Raw genomic sequence first — 18,853 nt, forward strand, 5'->3', positions numbered from 1 at the left:
AAGACCCTAACCCACAAACATGTCCACAGACCTCTAAACAGACCGACAGAATCATATGACGGGACAGGGCCCCCGCCGTACCCATGAACGAATATATACAAATGCACTAATAAAAATATATATACCAAAAGTATAAGCTCCGGAAAGAGAGGAGCACTCCGAATAGCAGAAAGGGTGTCCTAAACAGGTGGATCACCAGGCTGTGCGTCTGTACCTGCGGACATGAAACGCAGCCCCCGGAGAAGGGGGTCAGTACGAAATATGTACTGAGTATGCAAAACAGAAGGTACAGAAATAAATCTGAATAATAATCGAATCAGATATATAGAAAATAATACATATCAAAATGTTTATTTCCAAAGTATAAATTATGCATAGGGCACTGGAAAATGTGGTCGCCCGCCTGTCGATGGCGCCACAACACAGCATAACACCAGAAAGTTTCAAATCTCCGAATTCCCGTCACACATCACAACACAGCATAACGCCAAACATAAGTGGAACCCGGCCCTCGAGCGAGGAGTACGGTGAACCATAAACACAGCATAACACCGGAATGTATCAAAAAGCGCACGACAACAGAACCGGCCCGGGAACCGGCGAACGATATCATAGTAGGCACGAGCGGAGTAGTGAGGAATCATATGCATAAAATCATTATTATAAATCCGAAGGATAAGTAAAATAGTCATATTCGAAATCGGAGTAATAATTATCACTTTTTGATTCAAAGTTGTCGAATTTACATAAAGGGCGTCGTGGGACCCACGGACGAGTATAGACCCGAACTGAGCCCGCCTATGAAAAACATACCCATTATACATCAAGCAAACTCCTATAAAAATTATTGGAGCGATCCGAGCCTCTATGCGAAAAATATGGCATTCAGAGATTACAAAATTTCTTAAAGTGAACATTTTCTATGCGAATTTCGGAAAGCGATTACTTCAAATACATCATGGTTCATATTTCATAAAAACATACATAAGAGTGTCAAAGAATATATATATGGATCATAACATGCTCGGATCTCGAATTTGGAATTCCCTTAAAGCTCTAATCTAGCCTATGTGAAACTAAGGCATGCCAAAAGAAGGAAGGTTGCTTTACATACCTCTTACGCACTTCCAAAATAGCCAATCTAAAGTAAATTTCCAATCTACGCCTCGGGCTCCCCAAGGTCTACAAATACGCCAACGAATACCAAACATTAGTTAAGGACACTTGAGCCATTCTTTCCAACTAATCATTAAATTCTACAGAAAATTCGGCAGCACTTCCCCTATAAATAGGCCATCCCGAGAATTTATCTCGCTCAAAATCAACAACAACCACAATAACCAACCTAGCAACATCAATAATCAATTCGAAAGGCAAAACAACATTAATAGCTCTCTTTTACATCTTTCAACAACTTTCCAAATATTCGTTTCAACGGCTTACTTTCAAGCCACAATATCGTTCGTACATTCGATTATTAACCCAAATCCATACTAACAACATTAGAGGACTTCTAAACCATTCACATAATTTTTTTCCAACAATCCAAAAATTTTCCCAAAGCTGGCCGAAACCAGTCCCCTAAACTGTGAGCAGCCCTCTCGTTGCTTTCCTTATTTTTAAGTCATGTTTTGTATCACAATCCACAATATAACGATATGATTTTCATAAAATATACAATTTACGTCAAACGCACAACTAGCCTCAAAACAGCCCCCTACACGGCTTCAACACAACTACGACAACTTCATGATTTTTTTTTATCCATTTATCCACACCACAACACATTCAATTTACTCCCAATACATGTACAAAAAGATTAAGCATGATTCCATCTAAACCTATCACTCACGGCTCACTTCAACTTCAACAACAACAATCCAATACCGACATGCAAAAAAAATTATATACATTCAATTCATCATCTATACATGTTCATAATGTATCCAAACTCATTATAAATGTAAAAGAAATAACCAATTCTTACCTTGAATACTTGGCTCCAATTTGTGTCTTAAATTCTTATACTTATTCTTGCTTCTCCACCTCCCTCTCCTTGTCTTCTCCTTAGAATTTTATTAAATCACAAAACTGATTTTTTTTTTCTCCACTCTAGCCGTGACCTCCTTCTCTTTCAACTCTTCTTTTTCTTGGTTTGTTTAGTTCTTGAAAGCTGATTTTTCAACAAGTGGAGTTGGAAAGTGTCATTTGCACTATGCCTTATTTTATATATTATTCCCCATATTGCTACACGTATTCCCTCTTTTGAGGACTCACTTTTGCACCTTGTTTCTTTAATTTTCAGATTTGATTCCCCCCCTTTTTTTTTCTTTTTTTTTTATTCGGGTGGGGCCCACATGGCCCCTTAGGCTTAATTAATTAATGAAGTGATTAAATTTTAATCCCACTTAATAATCTAATCATAGTTAATTTACCCCTAATCTCCAATAATATCTTTATACCAATAAAATTTATAAACAATTTATGTTTTAATTAAAATTAAAAAAAATTAAAGATTTCTATTTCGTGTCCGAAAATAATTCCGCCTTTAACTTGATTCGACTTGCTTGCGAATAATTTGACGTATAAATATACGGGGTATAACATTGATATTCTAATTGGTAATCTGATAAAGTTATCACAACTTAAAATTAAATGATACTGCTTTCACAGTCAGCATAGAAAAGTTAATACCTATTCGGAAATAGTTTTAAAAATTGGTGTTCCAAATACTTTGCTATCATAGGTTAAATTCATTGATAATATAATAAAAAAATATATTATCGTGCATATAACTTAATTCTTTCCTGAAAAAGTTTTAAGTTCTATAAATATTTTACACAATCAAATTATTTATTCAGTAATAAGAGATAAATCTCTTCATAAACATTGATTGGTAAGAGTAAAGGAATAGCTTTAGCTTGATTGCTACAGTGTACTGTACTTGAGAAGGAAAAAAGCAAAACCGAAAAAGGCTAAAACTCAGATTTTGGCCAATGATACAATTTGAACATTGTTTTCCTCAAATGAGTCATGCAGAAAGCTGTGAAGGAAATTTGAACTGAAACCGCCCCTAAATAGTGTGTAGCAATTTTGTAAATAGATGAAAATGTATTCAATATAACTTGCCCAATTAGCGCATAACTTTGTTACTATTACAATCTTGCTCTTAATACAACATTACAATATATACAGAGGTTAAATAGAGAGTCCTAAATATGTTTTAACAATTCACAGTTTCACACTAACCAACATACTATAGCAATAACTAAAACTCATTTTTTCCGTACAATTACAATATAGATACAAGTCCATCTTTTGAAGACATTTAATTAACACAATCGGGTGTTACTGCTTTGGGCACCACGCTAACAAGAGTCTTCTTTGGATGATTGGAACCTTTATTGGAACCTTTGTTTCCTGTTAACAAAATCGAGGTACCCCTGCTATAAAAATATATTGAACCACAAGGTTGGTGTTGAACTTTTGTAAACTAACATGCTGAGCATACACGAGTAGAAAATTCAAGAAACTCTCCCTGAAGAAGCTCTTATCATGCACACTCAAATGTGATAAACTCAGATAACAAGCCTTCTACAACTAGGAGATATGTCCTTGTGCATAGTCTGTTGCTTTTTTAGAGAAAAAAAATTAAGTCATCAGTCATGTATATTACTAATAAAGATTACATAGGGGGTACATAAAGCCTGGAACCTCTAGTAACATGCATAAATTACGTGAAAGAAGCATAAGGGGGTTGCCCTTTACAGAAAAACCCACAAAAGAAAGGTACTATGACCCAATTCCAATAGGGACTCTAATCTGTCGCTAAACGCTGCATGTAAGACATTGGCAATATTAGACCTATCCTATAGCATAAAGGATTGCCAGCAACCGGATGTAGTTAGGACTCCTCTACAAATATTTCTCCTAGTAGTTGGTTTCCTCTGGAACGCCTTCAATTCCTTATATTATATATAGTTGTATCATTATATTTGTATGCATGGAGAGTTTCACTTATAATCTCCTCTAAAGTCTATTCTAATATGGTATCAGAAGCCGGTTCCGACTCTTCTTCGTCCTCCACTCCTCCAACCAACGTTGTTCCCTCTTCAACAGTTCCCGTCATGTCTTCTCCCTCTTCCAACCCTCTTACCCATGCTCACCACTTTATTTCCATCAAACTTACTTCCCACAATTACTTATTTTGGACAACACAATTGTTGCCGTTCCTGCGAGGTCAAAATCTTCATGGCTTCATTGATGGATCAAAGCCATGCCCATCTTCTTTTCTTCCTGTTGAAGGTTCGGATATGTTAAACCCAACCCAGAATATACGACTTGGATCCAACAAGATCAAATTATCATGAGTCTTCTCATATCTTCTCTTTCGGAAGAAACGATACCTATTATCATTGGATTGAACACTTTCAAAGATATTTGGGATGCTTTGAAAGCAGCCTTCCAATACTCGAGTCCTTAACCTTCAAATGCAGTTGCAAAACCTCAAACAAGGTGACCTTACTGTCACACAATTCCTGCAAAAGGTGAAACTTTTGTCTGATGAGTTAGCAGCCGCAGGGCGAACATTGACGGCTTCAGATTTCAATATTTATGTGTTTAAAGGGCTACGACCTGATTTCAAGGATATTGTTACTACGTTATCCGCACGACCTGAACCAGTTTCATACTCTGAGCTTCATAGTCTACTGCTGAACCATGAGTTTATTCATGGCTCGTCCACGTCCTCCCTATCCCTTGCTTCAGGCGATATACCTCATCCACCGGCGGCTAATATTGCTCAGCGTTCATCTCATGGTGATAAACAAAACCCTGGTCAGATGAATAACAACTCTCAAAGAGGTCCCGACACAGGCGCAACTCATCATATTGCACCTGACCTATGAAGCTTTGCACATGTTGAGGAATACAAAGGCTCGGATCAACTACATGTTGGTAATGGACAAGGTTTGCCAATCCAAAACACTGGTAGTGCCTCTTTCTCAAATCTCTCTAATCGTATATTTTCCTTAAATAATATTCTTCATGTTCCCTCTATAACTAAGTCCCTTCTCTCTGTTCAAAAGTTTGCTCGTGATAAGAACGCTTTCTTTGAATTCCATCCTGATTATTTTCTTATCAAGGATCGAGTCTCCAGGAATCTGCTTCTTTCCGGTCAGAGTGCTAATGGTCTTTACACCATGTCCATCAAGCCACAATCCTCCGGCCATCCTTCAGCTCTCACAGCCACAAAAGCATCATCCTCCTGTTGGCATCTTCGGAATTGGGTCATCCGCATCAAAAAGTTCTCAGTCAAGTGTTATCTAGACATCAGCTTTCTAGTTCTAGTTTTAGATTACAAAATTTATGTACGGCTTGCCAACTTGGCAAGTCCCATAAACTGTCTCTTCCCCTTCGCATTAATAAAAGTACCTCATTTTTGCAACTTATCTCCTGGTCCTCAAAGAAACAAAGGACAGTGGCACGTTCCTCTACGGAGTCCGAGTACAAAGCATTGGCAGATGCGGCTGCCGAATTGACATGGACTCAATCTCTGATGTTTGAGCTTGGTATTCAGTTGTCTCGTGCTCCTATTCTCTGGTGTGATAACATTGGTGCTGCATATCTATCTATTAATCCCATCTTTCACCCTCGCACCAAGCATGTTGAGATCGATTTTCACTTTGTCCGTGATAAAGTTGCCCGACGTGACCTGCTGATTCAGTTTCTCTCTACTAAAGATCAAATAGCTGATATACTCACGAAGCCACTGTCCACAGCCAGATTCCAATTCTTAAGGGACAAACTCAAGGTGAAACACCCACCTTTGGTTTGCAAGGGGAGTATTAGACCTATCCTATAGCATAAAGGATTGCCAGCAATCGGAAGTAGTTAGGACTCCTCTACAGATATTTCTCCTAGTAGTTGGTTTCCTCTGGAACACCTCCAATTCCTTGTATTATATATAGCTGTATCATTATATTTGTATGCATGGAGAGTTTCACTTATAATCTCCTCTAAAGTCTATTCTAATAGGCAATCTTCAGAATATGTAACGGTGTTCACTTCAAACAGTCCTGTTATATGACTTCATCTTGACTCACAAAACGTCAACTTTATTTTCATGTTCAAACAACTACTTAGTTGACTGACGGATGTACAAAACTTTGGAATATTATGATAAAAAATTAGAGATTTTAATAATATAATCAAATTGCGTTTTGAATCTCGTAATCTTAACAATGTGATTAATAAGGTAAGTATATAAAATTTAAAAAAATATTGTAATGTAAATTATACTAAATCTCGAACATGACATTCTTTTCAGACAAATTAAAAAGAGAAACAAGGCACATAAATTAAAATGTACTAGTTTCTCGGCACGTGCATTGCACGTATATGTGCCAAGTCATGGAATCCCGATCTTATAAAATAGTATTAAAATAAAATTTTGAGTAAATAATCTATTCTCATTATGTGCAACATATTTTTCACACAGAAAATGAATGTATTGAAATTTTTTTCTATGTATTAAAATTTGTATCTGTACACTCTATTTATACAAGTATGTAATGAACAAATTATTAAAGAAAATCAAAATCCTATACATATTTGTGCTATTCTTATTTGCTATTCTAATAACCAAATAACCGAATTTGTTTCTACTGTGTGCTTCTCACGTGAGTTGAGAAGCTTCTATTTACAGCTATTATTGGGCTGGAATGAACGGTCCAGATCCAATCTATCACAAATTACTTTGAACCGCTATGATCCAGGCCACTTATCCTCTAGACACAGAAAGGACCTCAATAAGTCCTAAGTTTTCTCTTTCCCTTTTCTTTGTGCCCTAAGTGGTCGTTTGGTTTGAGGTATAAAATGAGTTATGCCAGTATTAATTTTTATACCACGTTTGTTATAAGGTATAGATTTATTCCGGGATTATTTTATATCTTGTACCAAATGTGGTATAAAAATTAGTGCTGCAATAACTCAACTTATACCTTTTTAACCCACTTATACTGGGATTATTTTATACCATCTTTCAGATGATATAAAATAATCTCAATAGATGGGATAAATTAGTCCGAAATTGTAATCCCGGGACTATTTTGACTAGCAACCAAACGACCACTAAATGTATTGATTTCCCTTTCTCTTCTTGTTTTCCTTTCATGAGGCATACACTGCAATGCAAGTGCAGATAAACTAATAAATTAAAACGTATGAATCACAATGATATTGATGATATCAATAACTATGCCTCAAACCCGAGTAAATTGAATTGATTATATGAATCCTCACTAATCACATTTCTTCACAAGCACAAGAAATGACGTAAGCAATATATTTTTGATAATTATCACCAGCCGAAATTTAAAATTTATTCTCATTGCTAAACTAAGTTTTCATTCATTACATTAGTATATTCTTTGAGATTACTACTAATATAATTATCCAGGCCCCATACCCTGCAAACCTTCTAACCCTACTAAATAATGTCAAACAAAATGAGACCATGGAGTCAAGCTTTGACAAAAGTAATATTGGCAAGTACAACCTTTACATGCGATAAAAGTTTTGCGGCGTGGGCGCAATTGCTAGTGGCCCTTTACAGTAAGTCTTTTTTGTTATCAATGAAACCAAAAGAAAAAAAGAAAAAAAAACACTGCGTCTCATATAGATGAGTCTTGTAGCTTGATTTTTTACTCATTCATACGTGATGTTTGGAGAATTTTTAAATATCCCAAGTAGTGAATATCCATTAAGTTATAAATATCCCAAAATATTTCAAAATATCCCAAAATATCTCAAAATATCCCATGTCCTGTTGCTCCTATAAATAGGATGCACAGATGCAATGTTGAAAGAGCAGAAGTAATATAATCTGATATCTCTCTACATATTCTCTCTACATATTTCTCCTGTGTATTTACTTCATAGTTTTATTTTATAATACGTTATCAGCACGAGCCTCAGCCATCTTTAGCAAATACTTTGAAAGCCTCGAAGGTGCAATTCTTGGAATTACACTGAGTACAAGTCGTTGCCTCCTGGAGATAAAGTAAAGGACTTGCAGTACTTATTTAGTCTAAACAGTTCAGGTAACATGTTCCAAGTATTTTTCTATCTTTGTTTTGATGGTTGATTGTTGTTGACTTTAACAACTATGAAAATTTTAAACTGATTTTTGGGAGAAGCTCACCATCAATGTAGTAAAAAACATGGCCTTTCTTTTTTTAAATATTACTATGGAATATAGCACTTCGGCCTCTTTTTGCCAAAATATCTTGAAACCAAAGTTGCTGAAGGCCTTATGCCAATATTCTACTGGAAGGTTAGTTCGCAAATATGAATTGATTAAATGAGTTTATATCCGTGAACACCAGAAGTGGTAATATTTTTACAGGCTTATTGTGTTTATGATTGAAGATGTGTTAGAGAAAAATTCTCCACATTATATGTATGCCTCGATTTGCTCCTGAAGTAGCAATATCTTAAAAGAGGCTATAAGCTATCACGATTTGATATGCTTAAGGCGCGTTCAGATAATTATGTTTTATTCCTGAAGAATTAAAACTTTTGATAAATGTTATAAATATAGATCTATTCCCTGAAGTGAATGTGATAATATGTAGTAAAGCCTATAAATACAAACATGCATTTGATTGTGAAAATATCATGATCCATCTCCAGAAGAGGTAGAATAATTGAAAAGAAATATTCTGAATATTATATGCTTTTCTCCCGAAGTACTAAACTCATAATTTTGCTCCACGAGTAGCAAACTTTCAATTCTACTCTAGAAGTAGTAAGCCTATGTATTTTACTCCTGAAGTAGTAAGGTTTTTAATTCTACTCCTGAAACAACTCTGAAATCTACTCCCGAAGTAGTAGAATTCAGAAATTTACTCCTGAATTAGTCAACCTTTAAACTTTACTCCCGAAGTGGTAAAACTTGAAACTTTACTCCCGAAGCAGTAAAACTCTGAAACTTTACTCCTGAAGCAGAAAGAATTACCAAAATATCTGAGAAATACTTTGAAGCAATATTTTCTTGTGTTTGAGCAAAATAACGAGCTATTGATGAGCGTCGTATTTCAAGCACATTTAAATAATCAGGTTTCATTCCCCGAAGTGAATGAACAAATACCACAACTTATCTCCTGGAGGGATAAAATACAAGGAATGTAGATGTTATATTCTGGCGGTATGAAAGTCAGACATTGCTATATGTACCTGTCGTACGTCGAAACATATTTCTAAGGCAAAAGGAAGAAGAGTAGAATGCTTTCTCCTATAACCACATTAATACATTATGGTTAGTTGTTATTGATTTCCTTGAAGGAAATAACAATTAATGTATTTCTTTATGAAGGATTTGATTATTATGTGTTTGAGCTTAGATACAAAATTCTCAGTTAATGATGAATCTCCCTGAAGGAGATGTTTGAAATATTGAAGTTTAGAATTCAATGTTTATTTCGTGACACCAGTAGTGTCGAAATTTGCTTTAATGGTACCAGAAGTATTTAAGAAATATTTGGTAATAGAAATTAATGATCAAAGGCTCCAGAAGAGCTAATTATTTATTTACAAGTATCATGACACTAGCAGTGTCCAAATAATATATGATTATGGTGAACAAATTGATGTCTCTCGAAGAGCTTATATATGATAGTGCCATTCATCTGAGATCATAATTATTTCGATCGGAAAATAAATTATAGTAAACCTGAAGTTTACTAGCGAGAAAAATGGTCATCATATTGAGACTACAGATGATTGGAAGATTGAATATCTCCAACTTATTACGGGTAGGGTCACGTGTGTAAAGCGTTACCCGAGCATGATGAGATCGCATGTCACAATAAACCAGAAGTTTTGACATAAAATTTTATGCAATAGTAAACCAGAAGTTTATTAAAAGAAATAACACTCGTCATAGTAAACTTGAAGTTTACGGGTACAGATAATTTTATCAGTTGACAAGACCATTTTGATCGTCCTGATTTAAATCTGATGTGCTAATTGAGTATTAAAAAAACATATTGAAGAACTAGAAGATTCTTCAAGAATTTGTTTGTGTTGCTTGTTCTCATAATAAGTTGATTACACCAGCTAATGTTGGGACTGAATCCCCAAAATTCTGAAAAATATAAAAGGTGAATGTGGGCCCCTTCACCTGCAATGTGATGTCTTAAATAGATGCATCTATTTAAGACAGTCACATGTATGTTTATTGTCAACTGGCAGTTTGACATTTACAAAGTTGCTTGCTCAAAATAATTGAGTTGGAAGCACAATTTTCAGAATATGTAATCAAAGACAATCATCTTGATAATGCTGATTTATATCTAAGTTGGTTTGGCATTGGATGCCTCCATAATACAGCTAAACCATTGCTTATGAGAACAAAGTTTCAGATGTTGGTCTGAGATATGATATATTGCATACAACAGCACTTGTATGCTTCAGATCAATAAATTTTGATAAATTCTCCCCTCATATTTGGTTCAGGGTCAGGAACTAGATATTTTCATCTTTTAGCATTTGATGTGCGGTACATGATTAATGGATATACCATGATGCACACAGATGGATTTTCCCAAAGAAAATGGGGGCATATGTCACTAAAATAAGGGGGAGAGAATAAGCAGCTAAGAAATATATTGTGAATTATCATGATCCTCAGATAATTCAAGTCATATGCTGGAAGCATTTGCTGACCCAACTATTTCATATTTCATCTGCAAAATGCTCTTAATGTCCCTGAAGGACAAAGTCTACAGCGTGCATGGAGCATGGTAGACCAATCGGTTCCAAATATAATAATCCTTGAAAAAGGGAGGAGCAAATGATCATAATAAGGAGGCAATGTGCTCTTGAAGAGCTACGACATAACACTTCATAAACCTTATAGGAGGTTCAGGTACCTGAAAATAATGAAGTGATGAGATCTCAGTAAGTTATGTCGAATTGCGAACCGATACAACATGATATCTTGTCGACAATATACAATATAGCGCGCAATATTGTATAAGGTTGTGAGGATTTGATTTCTACGTCTCTTAAAGCATGTTGACGTAGAATAATTACCAAGTAAAATGATTCATCTTGGTAAACGTAATGTTTATTGGGTCAGCAGTCCAAACAACAGAAGATGTCACATTAATTATACTGATGGATGCTGTCACGGCCTATGTGGCTTACTTGATGAAATTTATATGAACTGAAGGATATAAAATGCCTGAAGCATTTGGTTTAAAGTCTCGGGAAATGTATTCAATCAGATTACAAAGATCATTATATGGTTTAAAACAATCAGGGCGTATGTGGTATAATCGCCTAAGTGAGTACTTGATAAATGAAGGATATATAAATGATGTCATTTGTCCATGTGTTTTTATTAAGAAAACAAAATCAGGGTTCATTATACTTGTTGTTTATGTTGATGACATAAACCTCATTGGAACTCCAGAAGAGCTCCAAAAGGCGATTGAATATTTGAAGAAAGAATTTGAGATGAAAGATCTCGGAAAGACAAAACTCTGTCTTGGTCTGCAAATTGAACATTTCGCAAAAGGGATCTTTATACGTCAATCTGCCTATACTGAGAAAGTTTTAAATCGGTTTTACATGGACAATGCGCATCCTTTAAGTACTCGTATGGTTGTTCGCTCACTTGAAGTGAGCAAAGATCCGTTCCGACCTCAGGAAGAAAACGAAGAGCTACTTGGTCCTGAAGTACCATATCTTAGTGCAATAGGTGCACTTATGTATCTTGCTAATGTTACAAGAACTGACATAGCATTTTCTGTTAATTTGCTAGCAAGATATAGCTCTTCTCCTACACGGAGGCATTGGAACGGGATTAAGCATATATTGCGATATCTGAAGGGAACTAGCGATATGGGTCTGTTTTATACTAACAAAGGTAGTACAGATCTTGTTGGTTATGCAGATGTAGGTTATTTATCTGATCCACATAAAGTTCGATCTCAAACGGGCTATCTGTTTACATGCGGAGGTACTGCTATATCATGGCGATCGACCAAGCAGTCCATTGTTGCTACTTCTTCAAATCATGCTGAGATAATCGCTATTCATGAAGCAAGTAGAGAATGTATGTGGTTGAGATCAGTGATACATTCCATCAGAGAAAGATGTGGCTTGAAGTGTGATACAAAAATACCCACAGTATTATATGAAGATAATGTTGCATGCATAGCTCAATTAAAAGGAGGTTTCATAAAAGGAGATAGAACAAAGCACATTTCACCAAAGTTATTTTTCACACATGATCTCTAGAAGAATGGTGATATTGATGTGCAACAAATCCGTTCAAGTGACAATCCTGCAGATTTGTTCACTAAATCTTTGCCAACTTCAACTCTTGAGAAGATGATATTCAAGATTGGAATGCGAAGACTCCGACATCTGAATCTTGGTCTTCGTCAGGGGGAGTGAAATACGCGTTGTACTCTTTTTTCCTTAACCAAGTTTTGTCCCATTGGGTTTTCTTGGTAAGGTTTTTAATGAGGCAGCTCTCAAAGCGTATTTCTAGATATGTGCACTCTTTTTCCTTCATTAGGACTTTTTCCCACAGGGTTTTTTTTTAATAAGGTTTTAACGAGGTACATCATCTATTAATGGACATCCAAGGGGGAGTGTTATAAATATCCCAAGTAGTGGATATCCATTAAGTTATAAATATCCCAAAATATTCCAAAATATCCCAAAATATCTCAAAATATCCCATGTCCTGTTGCTCCTATAAATAGGATGCACAGATGCAATGTTGAAAGAGCAGAAGTAATATAATCTGATATCTCTCTACATATTCTCTCTACATATTTCTCCTGTGTATTTACTTCATAGTTTTATTTTATAATAGTATGCGGATAATTTCTTTATTCCGCCTAAATAATTATGTAACAGTCCCGTGATTAGTAGATGCTATTAGTTTTCAAAGCACAAATAATTTGGAAGTTTACATTACACAACCTACTCCAATCGACACATGTTTTGGACAATTGAAACTTTGCTATATGCCCGACAAGTTTCACAGATGGATCATAATTCATATAAATTAGTGATCAAAAACACAAACTTCGTCTTCACTGACTTTGCTAAGTTTCTGATCTGCAAGCATGTGGAACCAAGCAATATTATGTTTCCCCTCTTAACATTTACTCTATCCTATACAAAATCTCCCACCAACTAATGAGATGTGAAAATTGGATCTAACCTAAAGCACCAGCAGGGACAAAGACTGTAAATTGTTGCAGGATTCCTTTAATCTTGTTAGAAGATCACCTCATTCTTCACCTTCTAAACCAGAACATTGGAAAAACAATTGCCAATCTTCTTTAACACTTTTTAGGGGAATGCTTATTTCCAGATGAAATAGATCAGCTCTGGCACTTGCTTTCAAATTTTTTGGATAGGTGAATCTAATGAAACAATTTTCTTGTCGGAGAGCGCATAAAGTGCTTACATCCTCCTGTTTCACCATAAGCAAATGGAAAGCCCAGTATCTTCCTTTAAGATTTCACATATTTGAAAGCAACCACACCAATTCACAAGCCACACAGAATGCCATTATATTCCCAAAAAACACTAACTGGCCTTGACAAATACTTCAGTACAGCTTTTACTAATAAAAGTTTCATCTTACCTGAGTGGAAAAAGTAAATTCTCTCACTTGCTGATCTTCCGTCTCTGAATGCAAATCTGTCTAATGAAGCATACTAACACATGAAATGTTGCAACCTGTTTGCACGTTTTCAAGAGAAAAATTGTAAGTACAAGTCATAAGAAATTATCTTCAGCCAGTTTTATCAGTTCAACTATATTGAGTGAATTAAGTCCAGCTTTATTTCATCACCATAGTTAACTACATAAGTTATTCTGAGTTTTAGAGTGTACATTATAGGCTTAAGTCATCAACAGATCCTCAAACTTGTCCAAAAATTCCATTTGGATACCTCAACTGAGACCCGTACCACTTGAACCCTCCAAAAAGATTTTTATTGTTCCAGTTGGACACACATCAGTGTGCGTCTCCCACATCTCATAGGAGCGCGAAGAAATGTATAATTGCTACTAACGTGGGTCCCTAAGGACACGTATCAACAGGGAAAAAAACAAAGAAATAACTTTTTTTTATTTTTTATTTTTTCTCTTTCTCCTTCATGTTGCATCCAGCCCCACCATAGCCACTACCTCCATCACCACTTCCCTGCCACCTCCACCATAGGAGCACTGCCTCCGCCACCACCGAGCACATCGCCGCCACTTCCATTGCCGGCAATGTTATGCTCTAGAGACTAAAATCTCTAGCTAATATAGTAGTATGTCTTTTCATCCACAGCTATAACACCCACCAGTGCAACCACCATCAATTAGAAAATACTCATTCCCACACATTCGAGTAAACCCATACCCATCGATCACCACCACCACGGTATTAGCTCTACCACTGTCGTCGTGGACAAGTGCTTGTCCGTTTAACTGTTAATGTGAACTCGAGTTTTTTTTTTTTTTGTTCAAATTCATTTTTGAGATTCTAGAAATTTCATTTTTGGAAAAGAGATATGTTAGGAATTTCATGATTCTTTCAACTTTATTTGTGAGTGCGTGCATTTTTATGGAGGAAGATAACAATGAGTTGATTATGGTGACTGATGAATTCGCCGGAAAATATGAGTGGAAAGGGATGAGGGGAGAAGAAAGAAGAATGGGTGTGGATTAAAAATATATTTTTATAAATCAAAGCTTTTAATTGATTATTTGGTATTAAAGGCTATGTGTCTCTTTTTTATTGGTTTAATTGCCATGTCATTGCGTGTGAAATGCACGCAGTTATTATGTTTGGATGCCTATTATTTTTGTGTCCAACTAGCACAATAAACATCTTCTTGGAGGGATCAAGTGGTACGGATCTTAATTGAGGTGTCTAAATGAAATTTCTGAACAAGTTGGAGGATCTGTTAATGACTTAAGCCTACATTATACAACTTATATGAACCCACACGTCTTGGAAACTTCAAATATTGCTCTATGTCAAACAAGCTAAAAAATGGACCAATCAAAAGTAAAAAAGTTTCACAGATGGAAGTTAGTATCAAAAAACAAACTTTGTTTTTCCTAAATCTCCTTATCAAGTCTTTACTGCTAAGGCATGCATATGCAGCACAACAGTCATAAATCAGTTAGTTTAGAGAAGAAAGAGAGGGGGAAGGCGTGGGTGGGGTATTTCCAATTTGCAAACATGTGGCAGCAAAAATGCTTATATTCCCCCCTTGGAACATTTTATAATATCCGGTACAAAAAAGCTCCCACCAACTACTGAGATGTGAGAGTTAGATCCGATGAGGTATCTGAACCATAAAAAAAAAAAAAAAAAAAAGGGCAGCCCGGTGCATTAAGCTCCCGCTATGCGCGGGGTCCGGGGAAGGGCCGGACCACAAGGGTCTATTGTACGCAGCTTTACCTTGCATTTCTGCAAGAGGCTGTTTTCACTGCTCGAACCCGTGACCTCCTGGTCACATGACAGCAACTTTACCAGTTACGCCATGGCAGCAACTAAGAGTAAAATTCATCCTCAGCTTGTGCCAGATCAAATGACACTGTGGGTAAGTAACAATAAGCTAGAGAGGAAATCGATCCTAAAACATCAGTATGGACTAAGGGTAGACAAAAGATGTCGAAACAGTAGAACTATGGAAATGCTTCCATCAACGGCATGTTTTGGAACTGCTGAATTCTGAGTGCCCGTTTATTAATCATATTGCTCAGCTCTTCAGTCACCAGCGTTTCCATGTTAAGCTTACTTTCCCTTCTCCCAATTTCAGACTTGAGTTTCTCCAATTCAACTTTCATTGATTCGAGATTCTTCTTGTCATTTTCATTCTGTTCCGCAAGCCTATTCATCTCATCATTGATCTTTTTTGTCTCAACAATACAATTTATTGCATCTCTAATCTCATCAAGCCGAATTCTTAACCAGTTGACATTCACCTTCATTTTCTCAGCATCCTTGACTACTAAGTAATAGGAGTTCAAGAGATTACGATCAACTTCAGTCAAACGTTTCTTTTGGAGTTCTTGGACAGCCTTACATATGACTTCTAGAACAGAGGTAAGCATGTCGCCTGACTCCATAGGACAATCCTTTGTAATGTCTCCGTGTTTTTTGCGGATGGCTAGAAAAGTTGGCTCAAGACTCGGATTCATGGTAAGTGATTGTTTCGCCATTTTTGTGCTTTCTTCTTGATTTGCTTTTACTTCTTCAAAAGCAACAGCCACTCGTTGAAGGAAATTGACATCTATGATGCAAGTTGGCTGCTTGCTTAGATTTATCCCTTGAACGACAGTAGTACAAGGAGGAGGAGGAAGAAGAGCTTCACCGATACCACCTTGAATAATATCAGGTGCAACATCTTCAATTTCTGCCTTCACTTCTTTTAGTAATCTTGACTCTAGCTGCATAGCTGGTGAAGTATTGGTTTGGCCTAACTGACTTTCCGCCACAGCACTAGTCCGACATCCTTTAGCTTTGGTCGATGCTTCAGACTGTTGGATAGATGGTTTTAATGATGCCACGCGATCTTGAACAACAGCAGGGGCGTTACCTGTAAGGGACCAAATTATGAGTAATCCAATCACCAAACCAACAAGTTAAAACAGAACAGTGGAGTTCTTATTTTCCATTAGTAAATAGACAAAATGAACTCCAACAAAGTATCCTTAAAATTCTACTATCAGAGTGAGTGATTAAGAGCCTGTTTGGATGGGCTTATTTTTTTGGCTTATAAACTGTTTCAGCTTATAAGCTGCTTTAGATAAGCTAAGTCAAACGAACCAAATTATTTTTTTGAGCTTATTTTAAGCACAAAATGACTTTAAGCTGGCCAGCCAAACATTCAAAAAAAGCTGAAAACAACTTATAAGCAACTTATAAGCCAATCCAAACGGGCTCTAAGACATAAAATTGATCCATAATTTCTCTTTCAAAAAATTACTTTTCGACCGCTACATTTATATTTTCTTCCCATACGACTGATGTAAAATTTATATTTTCTTCCCATACGACTGATGTACTGAGAGTATATTTCTCCACATTTCATGTTACAACTCCTACTTGAAGGACTGCACACCTAGGGCTTGACTCCTTTTCTTAGGCAGATACCACTAGTCAAACTACTTAAACTATTAATACTCATTGAAAGGGTATTACTCTTCTCCTCCACTATTGACACAAAAGCATGATATGCAGACATTCTTTTACATAATCGAGAAGTCCCCGAGACCAATTGCACACGGTTCTAAACTCGGTGAATATGGGTCTGCCTCTACTTTCCTCCATTTAAATACTATGCTTTTGTCTCAGAGATAGTGTTCAAACTGGTGACTTGCATCTAACCTACACATAACATGTCGTGCTCTTCGAGGTCGTTTGGTTGGTGGAATAAAAATAATAATTCCCGAAAAAGATGGCGGATTATTTTATCCCGCATTTGGTTATGAGTATCAATTAGTCCCGGGATTATTTTATCCCACCATTTGTACTAAAATGGCGAGACTACTACCCTAGAAGATGGGATAAAATAATCGAGATATCGCAACCCAGGGGATATAATTGTTTAACCCATCCGATTACCACTATATTAAAGCCATGGGGTGGGGCTACCAGTATTTTATGTCATTACTTTAAACTTTTTTTTTTTTTTTTTTTTACATTACGACTAAACAAATTTCCCAGCCTCGAATAACCTTGGAACCTTCCAAACCCGTCAAATGATGTCAATTAATGTTAAAACAAAATGAGACCACCATGAAGTCAAACTTTGACTAAAACATTGTTAGTTGAAAATACTATTCTTTTTCACTTTTTACTTGTACACTATACTACCAATACATTTTCACTTTTACATGTCACTTTTAGCATAAAAAGAGAAAAATATTTATTTTTCATATTTTAACTTTAAATTGTCACTTTTAACATATAAAGAGAAAAATAAGTATATTTTTTCATGTTTTAACTTTTAATTGTGACTTTTAGTATATGAAGAGAACAACATATATTTTTTCATGTTTTACCCTTAAAATTAATAACTAATACTTATTTCTCAAATCATTTCCGAACTAAACATAATTAATATGGGTATACATTAATAGTTATTTCTTAAAGTACGTGCAAAATCCAAACAGGACAAATAAAAGTGAACTGAGAACGGAGGTAGTAAAAACCTTTTTTTTTTCCTCAAAAACACTAGGTTATTTTACCATACATCTGCTAAAACCAAAAAAAAAAAAAAAATATGTGGGATTTGTTTTTTTTTTTTTTGGGGGTGGGGGTGGGTGGTTGCTCACCAGATTGTCTGTGTTTGTGTGAAGAACCTTGATGATGAACATGGGTCGGGTCAAATGAGTGTGGTGCAGGTCTTTTTCTTGACCCACTACCCGAAACTTGACCTTTTTCATTGGCCGGAGAAAATACCAGTGGTGATAATGGGGGGGCGTTAGCGGCGGCGCGTGGCAAACTTTGAGGAGTGTTTGGAGGTATCTTCATGGCTGATCTCAAGCTGCTTTTTTGTACAATAAAATAGGAAAGAGGAAAAATGGCGCAAAGTACTCTGTTTCAAAGAGCGTGAAAGAGTACCTTTTTTTTTTTTACTCCCCTCGTCCTTTGATTAGGCACGAAGTTTAGACAAAAAATAATACTTTCAAAATTTATGGTGTAAAGATAAGTCGCCGTATTTGTGTGACCCTTAATTATTTCATTAAGGTAAAAAAAAGTTTAAGTCAGAATGTATTTTTAAATATAAAAAATATATTATTTTTTTAA

The 18,853-nt window shown here is 35.9% G+C and overlaps 1 protein-coding gene and 1 long non-coding RNA gene across 2 annotated transcripts; both read right to left on the reverse strand.

Annotated features, from left to right (window-relative positions):
• On the reverse strand, nucleotides 1–1,791 carry LOC132638074 (uncharacterized). Its single transcript, XR_009581596.1, has 2 exons — nucleotides 1,115–1,791; nucleotides 1–214 (listed from the first exon to the last, which is right to left on the reverse strand). It is a non-coding gene; the product is annotated as an uncharacterized LOC132638074 (long non-coding RNA).
• A 13,463-nt stretch (nucleotides 1,792–15,254) lies between these two features.
• Nucleotides 15,255–18,694, reverse strand: LOC132638075 (uncharacterized). The gene is made up of 2 exons (XM_060355062.1): nucleotides 18,379–18,694; nucleotides 15,255–16,637 (listed from the first exon to the last, which is right to left on the reverse strand). The coding sequence occupies exons 1-2, from the start codon at nucleotides 18,575–18,577 to the stop codon at nucleotides 15,724–15,726; spliced, it is 1,113 nt and encodes a 370-aa protein (XP_060211045.1). The 5' UTR covers nucleotides 18,578–18,694; the 3' UTR covers nucleotides 15,255–15,723.
• Nucleotides 18,695–18,853: the final 159 nt, after the last annotated feature.

This window comes from Lycium barbarum, chromosome 4 (genome assembly GCF_019175385.1).
Source record: "Lycium barbarum isolate Lr01 chromosome 4, ASM1917538v2, whole genome shotgun sequence".
NCBI lineage: Eukaryota > Viridiplantae > Streptophyta > Magnoliopsida > Solanales > Solanaceae > Lycium > Lycium barbarum.

Coding starts and splice junctions, on each gene's coding strand:
- LOC132638075 (XM_060355062.1), bottom strand. CDS start 18,577: ATGAAGATACCTCCAAACACTCCTCAAAGTTTGCCACGCGCCGCCGCT. Junction 16,638..18,378: donor ACACAAACACAGACAATCTG/GTGAGCAACCAC, acceptor GGTCCCTTACAG/GTAACGCCCCTGCTGTTGTT.